This window comes from Nesoenas mayeri, assembly GCF_963082525.1.
Source record: "Nesoenas mayeri genome assembly, chromosome: 1".
NCBI classification, from domain to species: Eukaryota; Metazoa; Chordata; class Aves; order Columbiformes; family Columbidae; genus Nesoenas; species Nesoenas mayeri.
Window position 1 is genome coordinate 40646315 of NC_137541.1, and position 17889 is coordinate 40664203.

Sequence of the window (17889 nt, forward strand, 5' to 3'; positions counted from 1 at the left end):
GCCCATGCTGATGTAGCTTAAATGGACAGTCTGGAGCAGCACAGCAGGGGCAGCACAGATGAGGCGGGAGGAGATTGAGCTGGGGTCAGCAAGGCTCTGCAATGGCTTTTCTCTTAATCCTCAAGTCAGTAGGAGTCTAACTTAGGTTCCCTTTCACGCGGGCTCAGCCTCTCCTTAGAGTTCCTGCCTGCTCCTGGGGAAGCTGGCAAAGCCGCTGCTGGCCTCTCTGAAAAGAGGGGCAAGCTTGGAGAAGAGCTGGGTTGGGAGCACAGAGGCCTGGGAAAACTAGAGGTAGGGCTGGTGGAAAAGTAGTACTGGAAAGTAGAGGTGGGGCTGACGCCTGGTGTGACGGTTTGTGCCCCTGAGGAGTCCCGCACTGCCTTGCGCTCAGACCCCACCTGAGCCATCAGCAGGGGCAGGAGGACCATGTCAGTGAACTGAGCTGCCCTGTGCTCTGAGCCTGCTTGAGCTGCAGGGTAGACATGGGCACAGCATCTCCCTTAGAGGCAGCATGATGTCTTCAGGATAACATGGCAGGGAAGTGCGGGAGGTTGTAAGCTAGGTGGAGCTTCCAGGATGCTCTGGAAGGAGAGGGGCAGAGGCAGGGCCAGCACGGGAGGGCTGATGGCAACGCACTAACTGGACCTTTGCTGTCTCTGCACCGGTTAGATGGGCTACCACTGCTGGCTCTGCGGGAAGAACAGCAACAGCAAGAAGCAATGGCAGCAGCACATCCAGTCAGAGAAGCACAAGGAGAAGGTCTTCACCTCAGACAGTGACTCCAGCTGCTGGAGCTACCGTTTCCCCATGGGCGAATTCCGGCTCTGCGAAAGGTACTGTTGTCTCATCTCCCTCCTGTGCTGCTGCTGCAAGGCTGGAGCAACAGGCCCAAGGCCTCCATCATCCCTACTCCTCCTCCTTCACCAGCTCCTCCTCCTCCTCTCACAGAGTCCTCAGGGACTTCTGCTTGGAGGAGGAGGAGTGGGACAAGCCGACAGGTTTGGAGGATGGCGAGGCTGCTGTTGGACCCCAGAGGTACTCAGCCACACTGCTGAGCAGTAAAAACACATTCCCAAGCACATGTCTTTAGAAAAGGAGAGCGAGCTTCATGTCTTCACCTGTGCCCTCCATAGCCAGGGTGCTCTCAGGCTGCTGAACAGTCATCTTGGCCTGATGCTTGGGAGATCCCAGGTGTTTTATTAAATGCTTTGAATGTCTCACACCCTCTGAATCAGCACCTTGAGGTGTCTTCAGAAGGCTTGTGATGGTTAGAAATGCTGTTTTGGTTAGAGAGCAGGCTGTGCCTCTCATGGCTGTTACCTGGCATTTCCTCTCTCATGTGGTGGTTTCTCCTCATCTCTGTGGGTCCAGTTCCAGCTCGCATCATTTTGTTCTGTTGACTAAATCCCCTCATAGATGTTGCTCTGCTCGCTGCTCTGTTTCTGTGCCAAGCCTCCATATTGCCTTCCCTGGCTGCACGTGGGTTTGTAGCAGAGTCACTTTGTCATTAGAAAGTAGGCTTCTCAGCATGCTTCTTCGGGGTCTGGTCGAGTATTCCAGATGGGGAGCTCAAAATCCCATCCTGGGGATGCCCTCCTGATCACATTCCTTGTGCCAGCAGGTTCCAGAAGAGCAAGACCTGTCCCGATGGAGAGGAGTGTCGCTACGCCCACGGCCAGGACGAGCTGACAGAGTGGCTGGACCGGAGGGAGGTGCTGAAACAGAAACTGGCCAAAGCCCGCAAGGACATGCTGCTCTGCCCCAGGGACGACGACTTCGGGAAATACAACTTCCTATTGCGGGATGGCGTATAGTAAGGGCTGGGGGGGAGCCTGTCAGCTGGAGAAACATGGGACGGGTTTTCTGAGAGTAGCAGTAGCAGGGAGAGCGAGATCTGTATCTCGCGAAGAGAACTTTTTATTTTCTTTTGTTTTAAGATTATGAGATGATGATTTATTAGTGGTGAATGAAATCGTGAATTTGATTCTCCTTGGCCAGTGAACGCCATGCTCACCGAGTTTGTAATCTGTCTTCTCTCTTTTCTCCAAATTCTCCTCCCTCTCCATCTTTTTGTTTTCACTGTCCTTCATTCAAAAGAATGAATCCAGTCTGTACTGGGCTGCGAATCAGAGAATTTCTCCTTGTGTCGTTCTCCTGTGGCTGCAGAGGTCCAGAGGACAAAGCTGAGAGGAAGGGGCAGACGTCTGGCCAAAAGGTGACCATGAAGTTCATGTGCTGCTTTTCTCAGTGCTGCAGAGCAAGCCCCACTTACACTGCTGCAGCTGGCCTGCTCTCCTTGGAGTTCAGTACCAGAAGAATTAGGCATTCAGATGCAAAAGAAGGAAAACCACTAGATCTGGCTTAAAACATCTAGGCTTAAGCTCCTGCTGTGTATATTGCGCTGAGGAGGGTAACAGCCCTCTGATATAAAGAGTGTAGCTAAAAGCAGCAAAATAATAAAACTGCTTCTAGCAGCAGGAACTGGATCGTAGGTGACTTCAGACTGTTTCAGCTGACTGTACCCAGAAAGCAAATCAGTGGCTCCTCGTTAGATGTCTTTCTCAGTGTGCGACAGTTATTCAGGGTGAGTAGTTCTGGTTTGTTCTTTTGGCTGGAGTGACTGGTGCAAGTAAGACTGAAGCCATCTAGAAGGTGTAGTGGAGACTGTGACACACCCTGTGTCGCTGTAGTCCGCACAGCAGCATCAGTCAGGAGGAAGGCTGTAACCGGGAGCCTGTGTTTCTGTACCAGCTTGTGTCCTGAAGAGAGGGAGGAGGGAGGTAATGAACTTCCCTCTTTGCTCCTTAAATGACCTGTGTTGGTAGTTATTTCGAGCTGTGTTTCTCTCTTCTCTGCCAGAAGAACTGGGTGGGGACCCATTTAAATGGACACCGTGGAGCAGCACAGGCGATGCTTTGATGATGGGGATCCAGCTGGAAGGGCATTTAGGAGCACTGGGGTTCCAGCCCTCTCCTCCTGGGCACCGGGGCAGAAAGCTTGCAGGTGCACAGCGCAGCCAGGATGCGACCCAAGGCAGGGACTACGGCACACGGTGAGCAGGACAGGGGGACCCAGACATGCACCTCCTCCTGTCCCACCCGATGTGTGCCAGGAAGGGGGAGCCAGAGGTGCTGAGCTCTGGGCCAGAATTTTTGGCTTTTATTGTGGTATGGCTCTGTATGCCAGCCTTGGCCTTCCTGGCTGTCTCATTCTATAAGCAGCAAACGTGTGTCCTGTCCTGAGCTTCCCTCTGCTCCTCTCTTCTGCAGTCCATCTATGCTCTGCAGTTCTGCATGCATGGGTGGCACCATCTTCTCACACAGAAATACACCTCCCTCCCGGCCTTTGGAGGGGATGTCTTCATACCGTCTCCCAGTACAACAGGCTCGGAGCCCTTGGGGCTAGCAGTGCTGTATCTGTGGTAAACATGATCTGGCCATGAGCTGCTTGGTGCTTTGGCATTGTTGGTTCCCCCTTTTCCCTCCCTGCTCCTTGTGGTTCACAGCTTCAAGAGAGGTGAGTTGTGGAAATGCAGGAGATGTGGAAAAGCAGGAGATGCTGTTTGGGGCAGCTGGCACCTTTCTAAACCAGCCTCCAGGTGCATCAGCTCCACTAGGTAGTTATGGTAATATTACATGCTCTAAGTAAGCTGAATGTGCCTCTGAGCTTGATTCCTCTCCTTTAAAGTGTGGATAGTGATCACTGGTTTGGTATGAGCTTCCCTTCTTGGCTGTACAGCACCCTGAGATCTGGCCTGAAAGGGGCCAGGACCATAACATCTGATGATACACGGGTGGCTTATTGGGAGGAGAGAGGAGGAAAGTGGTTGTTTCCACCTCTGCCCATGTCTAGGGAGGAGGATGAGATGAGGATCTGCAGCACTGTGAGTAAAGAGGGTCACCAAAGCAATATCAGAGGTGGCAGGTTTTGAGTAGTTGGGTGCTGTATTTTCTCCTCTGCCCTTCGCTGTAGCTGCCTGAGTTGTACCTTCTCCTGGCGCTCCTTATTCTCAACTGGACAACTTTATAAACAGAGAGAGATGAGGGAGGAGGGAGGCATCAGCTCCTGGTTACCTTGTTCTGCTCTTCCCGGGTAGACACGCCAAGGAAGCGAATCTGGATCAGGGAATGTTGGAATGTTGGTTTTTTTTTTAATTACCATTATTTTTTTACAAAATCTGCATCTCTCGTGTGACTCTAGCGTTCGCTGTGCCGTGATTTCTCATACGATAACTCCTTTAGGTTATGGAGTGGGTTGCTGCCCCCTCTCCCCGTCTCTGCGGTGAGAGCCGAGCTGCTCAGTGTGGTTCAGAGGGACAGGTTGGGGCTGAGGCAGGGAGAGGGCGAGCGTGCGTGAGGTGAGGGAGGCCCACGGTCACGGGAGTTGCATCGAGTATCTCGTTTTGTTTTCCCTGATATGATAACCTGGTCTGTGGTGTTGCAGTACTTTGTCACCAGACTTGTTTTAGTGTGTATATATGTGACCCCTCCCATGAAACATATATACACAGGTATTAAATATATCGCTCTATATAATATTATATGTGTGTGGTATCGAAAGAATCTTTTAAATGAGGGTAAAGGAAAAGGACTCGGGCCAGGAAACGCAGCATCTCCAGTTTAAATATGAAGACTTTTATTTGGGTTAGGGAAAGGGAAATAACAGAAATGGGAGGGTTTTATATAGATAGATGTAAATTTTGAGATGGGACAGGTTACCCTGTTCACATTTTGAAACCCACCCCCTCTGATGTCCTCACAGTCCCATCTCATTGAAAGAGTATTATACTGCTAACTAGCAAGTAAAGTTTTAATGATAAGGCTTTGCTTATATTATTTAAAGGGACATAGGGAAAGGCAGGAAGCTTCACACTTGACTTCCCAGGCTCGCTTTATCAAAGCCAAGAGGATTTTCTTCAGCATGTTACGTACTCCTAGCAGAACTGCTCAGCGCTTACGGCTCTACAACTGATAAGCCACAAGTTGCAGGGCTGCTTTAGTGGTGCATTCATGAGACCCTGTGATAACTCTTTTCTCCATTCATGTGATGGAAAAAGAAAATTTTGCAGCGCAGAACCAAATTTGGGGGCTAGTAGCTAAAGAAGTGATGTTTTAATTTTATAACATCAAAAGAAAATTGCATATGCTGTAAAATTGCCAGAGACACACACGCTCACACATAGTAGAGACTTCGATTTGCATCAGCTTGTTAAATCCTGAAGGACTTAGTGAAAATCTTTTCCCAAATCCTTTGGTAGGGGCAGGGATTTAAGTGATGCTGGTATTGGAGTTAACCTGACCTTTATCGGGGGGGATGTAAAAAAAAGCCAAAATAAAACAGAAATACCCTACTTAGCTTGTATGAAACTGTATGTCAAAAATGGATGTGTTTTAGCAAGTGAAAGGAAAAGATACCAAGGAGATGCTGCAGTTCTGAGCTGGGTAGTAATGATTTTGAGTCCTTTAATATGTCTTTGTATTAATATAATTTAAGAATACCACGCTTTACTATTAAAAAAGAACTTAGTATCTTTCATAAGGTCTAGTATCAAGATAATAATGTAGATGTTTTAACAACATTTTTGGTCTTGTTCTTAAATAAAAAAAAGAAAACCAACAAAACTTGCTTCTTTTAGCCTTTGTAATAGAAAATAAAAGTGTGCACTTTAAACCCTCTCCTGATATAGTGTATGTTTTCATTTTTCAAACAGCCCGCAAAGGCTTTTTTTATCTTGGTTTCAGGTTTCTCTGCTGTAAGGAGGGAAGCAAAGGGAGGATTTCAAGCATTGGATCACTTTTGCGTTCTCCCATCCTTAAGATACTGCTCTTGCTGAGTAGAAAATCGCCTGTGTGTGAATTAACAGATTCTGCAGTTCTTCATCAGGCACACAGTTCTGGTGGACTTTGGGTGTGTTTAAGATGTTTTTTTTTTTCTTTCCCTCAACCACCAAGAATTCACATGCTCTGCATTAACATGTAGTTTCAAGTGCTTGGGTAACCTGTGTTTTGAAGCCTCCAGAAATCAGGTCTTGTAATCACCTTCATCTAGGGGTTGTTCCACTGTGTAGGCTGCTCTGTTCAATTCTTTTACCTGCCAGCCTGCACCCTGCCAGGGAAAATGCCCTTCACTCTCCCCACTGAGGGGCATGCAGCTTGGACCAGGAGAAGCATCTGTGCAGATTCCCCCCGGGGAGGATGCTGTGTGGTGAAGGGGGAAGAGGTCAGTGTGAAAACGTTTATTAATAAACCTGTTTATTTTTTCAAATCATCATGATGCAGATTAATCTGGATTCTTGATTAAGCCAAAACTGAAGATGCGGCAAAGACAAGGGAGTCCCATGGAGACACCCTGCTACTGCTTTAGAAACTGTCTGAGTGACCAGGTCATATCCAGCAAGACCTGAGGAGAGTTGTTACACATGTCCCCGATGTGCCTGAGTACAGACACAAGGACTTGTGTCCTGAGTACAGGCGTGTACTACAGAGGGGATGCGGAGACTGGTGGGCTTCTAAGGTGCATCTGTTGAGTACGTACAATGTTTTGCACTCCATGCTGGCAAGAGTCAGGGTAGCTTTTCCAGTACAATGCAGACCAAAACTGTGAAATAGTGAGGCAGACAAAGCATGAGGAGAAAAACGACAGTGTTCTCCTTGCAGGTTTGAGTCTCAGCTGTAAGCCTTTCATCTCTGGTGTTTATTGAAGAAAATAAACTTGTATTTTGGAAAGGCAGGGAAAGGAGTGGTGACTTCAGTATTCAGATCCTCCTAAGGACTTCAGCGGATACAAAGACAAGGGGGAGGGCCTTATGTCAGTCCGGAAGGATCCAGGTCCAGTGGAGGATTGAGAGGCGCAGTAGAGACCCCTCAGAGGTGGGAGGAAAGCTTCGTACGAAAGACCTTTAATGCCATTGCATAGCAGCCTGGCAGAGGGAGTTTGCCTTGAAAAGTGTGGAAGCTGCAGATGACATTCCCAAGCAATTCTGTAACTGAGTCTGCCCACACTAGAGAAAACACCTCTGGGCAGTGACAGCAGGTGGTGTTTCTGAAAGCAGATCCAGGTGGGGCAAGGACAAGAGCAGGGATCGGAAGAGATGACACCTCCAGCTGACTCCTTCCCCACTGCACCAGTCCTGGCCCTGCCAGCTCCCGAGACTGTCCCTTCCATGGGTGCTCCTCTCTGCAGGTTAGCTTATGGATGGCAGCACCCCAGAAAACTCCTGCTTCTTCCTGAGAGCCTTGGGAAGCACAGACATATCAGCGGCTCCCAGGAAATAGGGTTATTTGTTACCATTTGGATTAATCCTCCCAAAAATTACATTTACCTAGGGCTGAAATGGAAGCCTCGAAACCCAGATGCCAGAGCAGATTTGGCTTGCTTGGAACAGAAAAATGCTCAGCACTGAGAGGTGCTCTTTGGTGTATTTCCCTTGTTCTCTGTGCCTTTCCTCTGTCTGCCTTAGCTGCGGGCTTTCAGTAGTGCTGGGGCGCTCTAGGCAGGCAGTCAGGAAGGATGAAGAGCTGCATAGTTTCTCTAATTGAATACCAAGGCACGCTCCCACGTTTGTACCCAGCAAAGCTCAGAGGCAGAGAGGGAAAGTCCTGGTTCCACAGGAGCGTGATGGCCTCAGCTTTCCTCAGCCAAGCAGCTTGAGCTGGACATTGCCTCGGGAACTTGTGGTGGGGATTCAGTACAGAAGCAGTGTTTCAAAAGAGGCTCTGAGCAAGCTGGAACTGGATCTTCTCCTGTTTGAGACCCAGGCTTTCATACCCTGGCTTTTGGGGATCAGCAGCAGCCAGGCTGCCCTGGCTTCTGGGGGATCGGTTGTTGCCTTTCAGCCCACATGCCTTCCCCAGGCTCAGCTGATTCCTATATCTGTTGGGCTCTGACCTCTTCGACCGTGGTGCTGCAGTATCCCTGCTCCTGGCTGGGCCACATCGCTCCCAGGAGAGGTTAGTGAGCCTGGGAAGGGATGGCCAAGGGACAGACAGGGTCCTCTACAGCCAGCTTCTTCTTTTTGAGAAGGAAGCAGCTGGAGGAGCATGTGTCCCACCCAACGGTCCTTCACGGACCCTGGCAGAGGCCCAGCAATCGCTGTCCTTGGGTTTCCACATCCTGCTTTAAACACCCTGGTTTATTGCTGCTCTTGGCACCTCCTAGGCTCTGCATCCTGCCAAGGCCTGTTCGGAGAGCTCCCAAAGCTGGCTTTGTCCCGGCTCCCAGAGTGTTCCCAGAGCAGGGAAATGCACAAGAACAGCTCTAGGTGTCCTTCCTGCCCAGGGCAGCACAACTTCTGGTGATCCCAAGAGTCTTTCTCATGTTTTCTCCACCTAGCACCTAGTTTTCCAGCAAATGACACCTCACAGGGGAAGGCCACGTGTGGAGGAGCAGGGCTGTGTTGAGTCCGGCTGCCACGTGAGCACCTTGAGAAGGGGGGAGTGTCTTGGCTGAGGGCTGGGGAAGCAAAGCTCATTAGCTCTTTGGCACTCATTTTGAAGAATTCGTTTTTAGAAATCTGCTCGCCTGAGGCGGGAGGTGCAGGCGGTTCCTTCCACTGAACTGCACTGCTCACTCGGAGATCCCAGCGCTGCTCCTCCATGCAGGGAGACAGGCACACACCTGCACATACACATGTATGCATGTGGTACCCCGCCTGGGGAAGGGGCAACCCCCTCAAAGGTGGCAAGGTGGCTCAGTGCAAAGCCTTATCAATCCTGCATCTCTATACCCCACATTGATACCATCAAAGGCACCTACTGGGTCACACACCCATGTTTCATGTGCCGGACAGATTCTTTAGCCAACGCAGAGCCCCAGTTCCACTTTCACCACCCTCAGCTGTCTACTTTTCCACGCTGGCTCCATCACTCCTTCTCCCACCTCCTTTTCTTCCAAAGTAATCTGCTGTGGATGCAGACACCCCCTGATCTGGCCACAGCCTTCCCTGCTGCTGCCATTCTGGGCGTCCTTGCAGCTCCGCAGATGTCCATTGCCGCTAGCAGCAGCGTCTTGACCCTGTAGAAGACAAGGCGCTGGGATGTGGGGCAAGTGTCCTCTCAGAAAGGCCACAGTGAAACTCATCCTGCTGGCCCTGCCAAGGTGAAAAAAAAATCCCAATCAAGCCCAATGCACTACGCAAATAAATAGTTAAATGTGGAAGCTGTTGGTGGAGTGTGCGTTTGTGCTAGGAGCTAGTATAAGAACAAAAAAAATTACGGATGTCTGCAAAGAGGCAGTGACTGACTTCTGGCAAAGGGTTGCTTGGATAAAAGGAGAGGAAACCACTTACCAAGCTGTGTTTGATGCAAGAACCAAACCCCGTGGGTGGCCCTGACCATGAAGAGTAGGTCTGATCTGTGGGACTTGCAACAGAAGACATCTATACTTGAGCTATATGGAAATTTCTGAATAATGGCTGTGCTGCTAAGGGGAATGGTCTTGGGAGACTGAAAAAAATAAAGCTCTTTAAAGAGCAGCATGATTTGTAAAGGCTCTAGAAGTTTCTACAGGCTTTTGTTCTTATTTCCAGGTACACCTCAGGGGAGTGACCTACCTTGTCTGTCACCACAAAGTCCCCTCAGTACTGCTGGCTTCTGCCTGCCCCCTCACTATTGCCTGCCGAGGGCAGCATGTGCTATGGGGTGTTTGCTGCCAATGCATGTGCCCCAGGTGAAACAGAACAAACAACAGCAAGTTTTCTCTCTCAAGTGGCAGCAATTCAGCTCTCTTCTTCATAGCTTATTTTTCAAATATAAAAATATACTTAAATATATTTATCCCTTTGCCAAGGTGGGTAGCATGTTCTGGGGAGGGGGAGAGGGATGGACGGGTGGATGGATAATGTCGTTGTGTAAGCTGTGTATTCTTAGAAAATCAGACAAAAATCTTTTTTTTTTTTAATTTTCTAAGAAGACACATTCCATTAGATTATCGAACCAAGCTTTCATCTCATCAGAGGAAGCTGAGATAACAGCAATTAGTAATAATAACCAATAATACCTTTCTTTGGTGAAATGTCACTGCTGCTGGTGGGATTCCCATGATCTGTGCTTTCTGATACCTGTAAGAAACCACTAAGTTCCTTTCTGTAATGGTGATCTCAGAAATCGGTGTGCAGCCAGCTGCCACCACCAAGTACAAGACCCACAGCAACAATCTGCAGGAGTTTCTGACCAAGGAGGCACCCAGCTGTGCCACTTGTCTCTTGTTTTTGGGGTGAGGGTGGCTGCAAGACAAGGGCAGGAGGGGAGGCAGTGGAAGGGCAGCTCTAGAAGCACTATGGATGTGGCCCTGTGAAGGAGCCGAGGGAGCACTCCTGGGGCTGAGGGAATGATGGCAACTTGGAGAAATGCACAAAGAGCTCCCTTGCCCAGCTTCTTGTAATGAACAGGGTTGTACTGGAGGTCTCAACCTCCAAAACGATTCAAACTGCCAGGAAGGCTGTACCTTCTAGTAACACCTGAGCAGCACTGGTGCACTTAGGGCCTGATGACAGACCTCTGTAGAGAGAGCCCCCTAAAGACATGAGTTGAATTAGGGGTACCTGAGCACTACAGAGAGGTGAAGGCAGAGGGAGGGAGGAGAAGCAAGGCACAAGAATTTCATTGTGCTTAAAAAAAAAGAAAAAAACGCAACTCTTTGCAATGCAAATGTAAGAGGAGGGAGAGCATGGACCACGGCAGACATTGAGGGACCCCCACTCCTCCCTTCCAGACTATGTGCAGCTGTGGCACTGCTGAACACGGTCCTCAGGCAAACGTGCTGAGGGGCCCAGCAGCATTGCTGGCAGTGCGGGAAGCTGTACCAAGAGACCTAGAGAGAAGACTCCTAAGGTAGCCCTGGCCTCTGCTGTTTAAATTGGTGTTCCTGGGGTCTGGCCCTCTTAATCATGTTTGGTGCACCCTTCTGTGTGCCACTCGTTTAGCGCTAGTGTAAATTGACTACGGCTGGCTGTGTCTGAGAGAAAATGTGCTGTTAAGAGCTCACTGGACCTCTGAGTGGTGGAGCAGAGCTGCTGAGACCTCCACTAACATCTGATAACAGTGCAGCCAGAACAAACGATGCAACCTGTGTCCATGCCTGCAGCTTTCCGGAGCCAACATTTCAACTCCATTCGCTAAAGCAGCTGAAGTGCTCAGTGTGGTGGGGACACAAGGGCAGATGGATGCTCTCTGCTGCTATGACTCTACTTCATAGTACAGTTTCTGCTTCCCTGGAGCTCAAAGTCAGGGTGGTGTTGATGCATCCTGCTACTGATATTACCCAAGCTCTTCTCCTGCAGCAGCTGCTATGAAGTCCTTGGATGCTTCCAGACATATGGTCAGATGTTTGCCCGGCTTTCAAGATGAGTTTGAGCCTGGGGCAAAACCAGTAGGTCTGGCTGCACCTGGCATTGGGCAGCCACCACGTTCCCAGTGACTTTTCTTTGCCATAATTTAATGAGAAGCAGGCTGAGGCATATATGACAGTAGCTGACCCAAAGGTTAGTGATGCCTGGCAGGATTGAGTGATGCCTTTGCCTTGATGAGCCAGGGTGGACAGGAAGATTTTGGGAAAGGCCACGGATCTCCTGACTGGCAGGCTGTGCTCCAGGAGGAAGAGATCCAATTGTTTCCCTTTCTCTCAGCAGCCAGGATCCAACACCTTTGAGAATGTGTGCAGGGTCTGCCTGCTATCTCCAGCCTTGGGTGGGTGGAGGACACCATAATGGGCTGGGGTTAGTAGGGGACTGTTCCCCCTCAACGGCTTCACCACCAGTGGTTATCACTGGCTGTTTTCTTACCTTCTCTCTGGGGCCTGGAGAGGAAGCAAACTACAGGGAAAATCCCAAGAGGCTGTAATGCAGTTATATTGTAATTAAGAATTCTACCAAAGCATCTACTGTGTGATTTCTGTGCTTGGTTAGACTGGCATCCAGATAATGAAACTTCCCCAGCTAATTTCAAATTCCCAAACACCCAGCCTGACTAAGTAATTATTTATTTTGTTTCTATTGGGTTAAATCAAATGGATTGCCATCTGCGACCAAACAGAAACACCCCACTTTGGGGAATGAGTAAAAGATGCTGGGCCAGTTAAATGCTTCACTTCAGGCACAGAAAAGTCCTAATGACTTCACTCAGGCCATTTCCATGCTTAGGGCCACGCATGGGTTTGCCGGGCTGTCCCCAAGAGCTGAGACTCACAGACCAGTGTAGGAATACCTGGTTCCTATTGACTCACATTGGTGTTCTAAAGCTGAGCCTGGCAAAAGTGACAGGAGTGAACTGAGAAATAAAGGCACTTCTGTTCTAATTGTCACACCCAGCAAAGACTAGCCCCCAGCACGTGTAAGATGCTCCTTTGGAAGCCAGATCCTGATAAAGAAGATCAAACCTTTATCCTCCTGTCTCCCTCCCTGTATGCCGAAAAACTTCACTAACAGGAGAGGAGGGGCTTTGCACACTCAAGATCTTAACTAGCTCTTATTAGAGTATTTGCCAGGTTCATAAACTCTCTTGCCTTACATCAGTGCTCCAAGAGGACGCTGTTGGCTTTCTTATAAAACTCTGTGCCACTTCTGAACAGAAATCCTGCATTTTGGGGGTGATGCACACTAAATAAGAAAGATATCTTACACTGTAATCAATTTGGACTTGGGAGGGACACGCAGTATGCGTTGCATCATATACAAACATTGTCACTATGGGTATCTCAGAGGGCTGAAAAGTGAGCAGGCAGATGCAGACAGCATGTGTATCTCCACAGGGCAGCCCTGTGCAGCTCAAAACTCCTCAGAGCTTCCCCGGAGCCCTTCAGAGGACCCTTTTGCTGTTGCATTTGCAGCCGATGTGTGTACTTCTGACAGCACATGCTTGTGGTTTGTTTTTTTCCTCTTTTCCCCAACACGTATAGTTGTTATAACACCTTGGGAAGGAAAAGGGTGCTGCCTTTGCAAAGTTAGATAACTGGCCCAGTTCTTTGCTGCCGGATTGGCTGCGAGAGGCCCTGTAAAACCAGGCTGGCCAGCCGCCCAGCCCAGCCCTGCGAGGCTGCAAGCTGTTTCCACAATTGGCCACTTCAGAGTGGGAGAGGGGGAGGTGAAGACAGCCGGGCAAACTGCATCTCTGCCAGGCTGCTTCCCTTGCTCCTTGTTTTTTCTCTGCCGGAGTAGTTTGGCAAGCCCGCTCGGGGTGCCTCGGAGCCTTTCTTGCAACGCCCAGGCGAGTGGGGTGTAGCGTTGGCAGCCAGGCATCTGGCCCTGCCTTAGCCGTGCTAGCGCAGTCCCAGGACAGGACATGTCAAGCTGCAACAGCCCCGGCGGCCCCGCTGCCCTGGACTTTCCAGAAGTCCTGAAGTCCCTGCTGGAGTACTCCCTGCCCTGGACCAACAAGATGACCGGTAGGATTGAGGGAATGCGTGCTGGGGTTTCTGGTTTGATTTCTTCCCTTCCTTAAATTGCAAGGCGAGAAGGGGTCAGAAGATCTTGCTTGCTGCAAGCGCTCTAAGGGTGTGTTTCCTCCAAGTGTCTAAGTCAGACAGGAAGTTCTGGCACCAAGTGTGTTGTGCAGCTGGGAGGAAAAGCGGCAGCAATGGATTGATTACAAAATCAGTTGAGAGTGCCGAGCTCCTGATCCTTTTAGCCTCTGTGCTCAGCTACTTCTCGGAAACCCCTCAAAGCTTTGTGCACAGAGAAGGCTTGGGTACAAATCTCCGTGCTCATGTAGGAGTGAACTGAAGGATTGTCACCCAGGTTGTCCCATGGTTAATAATGGTTGAGTTTCCCGACATTGCCTCTTCCCAGACACAGAGTGTCCCAGGAGCCCGACCCTGCATGGCGCAGACTGACTCCATGCAAACTTTGTCTTTGATGCTGCTCTTGTTTATCAGTGGAGAGCTGGGGTAGGGAACACGGCACATGTTACGCTTTCTTTGCAAGAGCACTTCTATACTCCTAGCCATTCCCGCTCTCTGTGCAGCATCCTGAAAAAAAAATGGAAAGGACCAAGGAGATTATTTAGGGTGGGCTTCAGCTGTGCTGAACACTTTGCTCTTGTTGCACTGACCACTTCTCTGTTGCTGGGCATGCTCCAAGTGTCCATCACACAACTCAGGGACTCTCTGGTTTTGGATAGGTTGCCACATGCTCTTGGCAAGCTGCTTTTTGGTTGTTGTGTTGTAAGGTTCATTGCCGAGTGCTGGGGATCTGTGTAGGAAGACCTTGGCTCAACAGGCTCATGCCTGGGCATGAGTGACTTGAACTCACAGAAACAAACATGCACTGAGCTCACTCTTCTGTAGGGAGTTGCTACCAGGACACTCAGATGGCTCTGCAGTCTTGGGTGGCAGCATGATCCAGGAGGTGAGAGCAGAAAAGCCAGATGGACAATGTGGACAGGGACCCTCCTCTCGCTCTGGGGTCAACAGGAGAAAAAGCTGCTGCAGCAGCAGTAAAGCATCCACGGCAGGAAAGGCAGCTGCCTACACCTGCTAGAACACAGAAAGCTCTGTGGCACCTGCACAGCTCGCTGTGGGAAGGAGTTAAAAGGGCAAGAGGAGCTGCCAGACCTCCTAAGGGGCTCCTTTTGCCATATTGCTCCACTGCTGCCACCTGTGAGCTGGCTCTCTGCTTTGCTGAGACTTTGCCCATTAACAGCTGTGTTTACATATCACACAACATGAAGCTGTGTGTGGGGACCAGGGCATGTTTTCTGAGCTGACTGATAGCCAGGCAGAAAGTGAACCTGGCTGGGAGGAGGCAGCAATGGCCAAGAGAGGCTCATGTGGTACAGAGCCTTGTCGTGGGTAAACTGAAGTTTGGCTGCCTCTCTGGGACCTCTGGTCTCTGCAGCCAACTGGATTGAATTAATCCAAGGGAGGAGTGCTGTCAAAATTTATCTGGCAAGAGTTAGAGTGGGGGGTAGAGGGGGATCAATGATTCACAGAGGAAATAATTGAGTCTTAACTCAATGTATTTTGTGGCAGCTTTCTTCCTCAGCCCCAGGACCACCCTGCCTCACAGCATTGCCTCCCATAACCCTTAGAATTGTCCTTATTAAGCTGCCTCCCTCCCCAGGCCAGCATTCCCATCACAGCCCTCTTCTTACAGAGCTCAGTTGTCTCCTCCTGAGTCTCCATACCTACACACCGCTCAAATGGATTTGCTGGGTCTCAGACCTCTGTCTGTGTTCTGCCATTCAAACCTCCCAGTGGGGCTTGCTATATGTGTCCCCCCTCCCTGTGCCTAGTGCAGGGCTGCTTCTTGCTTGCATCCCTGCTGCATGAGGGCTGGGTTGTTCTGCATCATCTGGCCCTGACAAGGCTCCCAGCAGCAATGGCCAAGGCCGCTGCATTCCTCTCTTCACATCTCATTGTCCTCCTCTCTTCCTTCTTAGCTGCAGAGCAAAAGAGAAAATGTAAAAATCCAGGCAAATCTCAGCTTAACCAAGAAGGTACAGCTGATGATGCAGTGCCCGCTCTCTGCTGGCAGTCGCTTGAGCCCCTAAGCCCCAGAGGCAGTGAGAAAAAGCTCTCAGAGCAGCCTTCCTCCTTGCTGGCAAGGCAGAACTGATGCCTGAGCAGGGTGCTGTGAGGGCGAACCCACAGGAATGCTCCCCAGGAATTCTCTTCTGCCTTTGGGCTGAGCCACTAATACTGCACAGGCTAAGCCCTCTCCAAACAAAGTCACAACCCAGTGGTGGTGCAGAACAAACCTTAGTGTGGCAGAGCTTGGGCAGAAATGTGCTGGACAAAGAACATGGTCACTGTAAAGGGAAAAGCCCTGGAGTAAAGGCTGCTGAGTGGGTTTAAAACCTCCATTCATATGGAAGTTACCCAACAAAGCAGTTGCCATCAAGATCTGCAGGGGGGATGCATGCAGAGCCTGTTCCTTGAAAGAGCACTATGCAGCACAACATCAGACACAGCAGCAACCTCAGAGGCCTCCAGCATCAACAACAATGGAACAAAGTGACCATGAGAGCCGTAACTGAATGGGAAGCCTGTGGCCTGCCCCACTTCGGCTACATCCCCTTGCCCTGTTCATGGAAGCTGCCCCTTCCTGGCCTCACTAGGTTGTGTTCTCTATTTGCCACCTACCACTAGATGTTTCCCAGGCAAAAGCTTCACTGTGAGCCCGCCGCCCCTTGCCAAGCTGTGTGTGCGCCGCCTATCTCATGTGTGGTCTGACATCTGTGTTTCATTGCCTCGTGTGAAGTGGCATCTCCATTTCACGCATGTGCTTTTTCCTTCTGCCAGCGGAGTTGGCAAGGCAGGAGGAGTCTGCAGAGGGCATGCAGCAGCCCTAGAGCATGCTGGGCAGCAGAGCATGACCTGTTCCGCCTGCTTCTTGCATCTGGATTTATCAGCCTTGATAAACGACACATTAACTCACGCTGCTCCAGCCTGCATTAACAAGGTGGCCCTTTCCCAGCTCCCTGTTGGGCAGCACACACACAGGGGTTGCATCAGGAGTCCCATCCCCATCCAATGCAAAGGTGGGTGCAGATTCCAGCTCCTAGCCTATGCAAGACAAGTTGCTGGCAGATAGGGCAGCCCCCTATCTGCCCAGGTTGGATGGAGATGTCTCCTGGACCTCATTGCAGAAAGGCAGAGGAGAAAAGAACCTATTGCACGTGACTTCCAATCTGTTCCTTTTCCATCAGGATTTATTAGCAAGGGTCAGGTCAAATTGTGCCTTGCCACTGAAATGAAACATCTGAGGTTTGTGGAGGGACAGATGCCTGAGCATCTACCCAGGAGGAAGAGGTCCCTTTTCTGCTGGCACTTCAGAGATCTCTGCCCTGGCACCTGTGGCCCTGTTGGATGCGGAGGGAGCCATCCCAGAGAGGTTGTGTACCCTTTCCTTTTCCTGCTTGCAGTGCCATGTGGGAGGTTTGCTGTGGACGGCCCTTCTGCAGCAAGAGACAGCAGCTGCTAATGGGAGAAGCCTGTGGCTGTAGCGTCTGTCACTTCTTCGAGCTTATTCATTCTGCAGGAGAAGCTTCTCAGTATCCGCCTGTGCTCTTGGTGATGAACCTGGCAACGTTGTCTCCCTTCGTATGTACGTTCAGAAGCTTAAATCCCAGCATGGCATGCCTGTTGCTGGAACAGGGGAAGGGATATGGGAATCACAAGAAGCCCCTCTCCAGCTGCTCACCCCGCCAGCCGCGGCAGTGGAGTCCATCTCCCTGATGACATTATATAGGGCATGTGGCTGCGGCTGGCATGATGTAGGACAGAGGGAGATTAAATCCAGATCATATAGGAAAGGTGATCTCGGGATCCTAAACGAGGATATTTAAGGACCGGCGAGAGCGCTGGCGCCGGCGGCGGTTCGGGCGCGGCGGGTTTCCGCCTTGCCCCCGTCGGCCGCGCGGTTACGCGACCTCCGAGCCCAGGCGCACCGCGCTGCCCGGGGCCGGGCCCGGGCTGGCAGGGGCGGCCCCCGCGGCCGCTCAGCCGTTAGGCCGCCTCGGGGGCTGCGGGTGAGCGCCCCGCGCGCACGGGCGGCGCGGACCCCCCGCCCCGCAGGCGAGTGCGGGCGCGCGCCCCGCGGCAGGCGCTGCCGCTCCGCCGCCCACGCGCACACTTTCCCCCCCGCTCATGGGCAGCTGGCTGTGACGCAGCGCCCCGGAGGAGGTGTGGGGGGCGGGGCACGGCATGCTAATGAGCTTCTGGACCCCGCCCCTGCACGTGCCCCGGCGGGAGGGGGTCGCGTGCCCGCGCCGGCCGGGGAGGGGCGGGGTGGGCGGGGCCTTCCCTCGCGGGGCCGCCCCCCGAGCGGAGCGGGCCAATCCGCGGGGCGGAGAGGGCGGGGTGGGGCGTGGCCGCTTGCGTGGGCGGGGCCGATGTGCTCATGAATAATGAAACGCGCGTGAGGCGTCAGTCGTCTGCGCATGCGCTGTCGGTCTC

The 17889-nt window shown here is 51.3% G+C and overlaps 1 protein-coding gene across 6 annotated transcripts in view; it reads left to right on the top strand.

Annotated features, from left to right (window-relative positions):
* The window catches only part of ZC3H7B (zinc finger CCCH-type containing 7B), a 49244-nt gene extending 43857 nt beyond the window's left edge, over window positions 1-5387 (top strand). For 5 of the 6 annotated variants that reach the window (XM_080345759.1, XM_080345763.1, XM_080345762.1 and 2 more), the window contains exons 22-23: window positions 670-833; window positions 1622-5387. In XM_080345759.1, coding sequence (XP_080201885.1) covers window positions 670-833; window positions 1622-1814 — 357 coding nt within the window. In that variant the 3' untranslated portion in view covers window positions 1815-5387. The remainder of the gene's footprint in view (window positions 1-669; window positions 834-1621) is intronic. The other variant, XM_080345760.1, reaches the window with a different exon arrangement.
* The last annotated feature ends 12502 nt before the right edge of the window (window positions 5388-17889 follow it).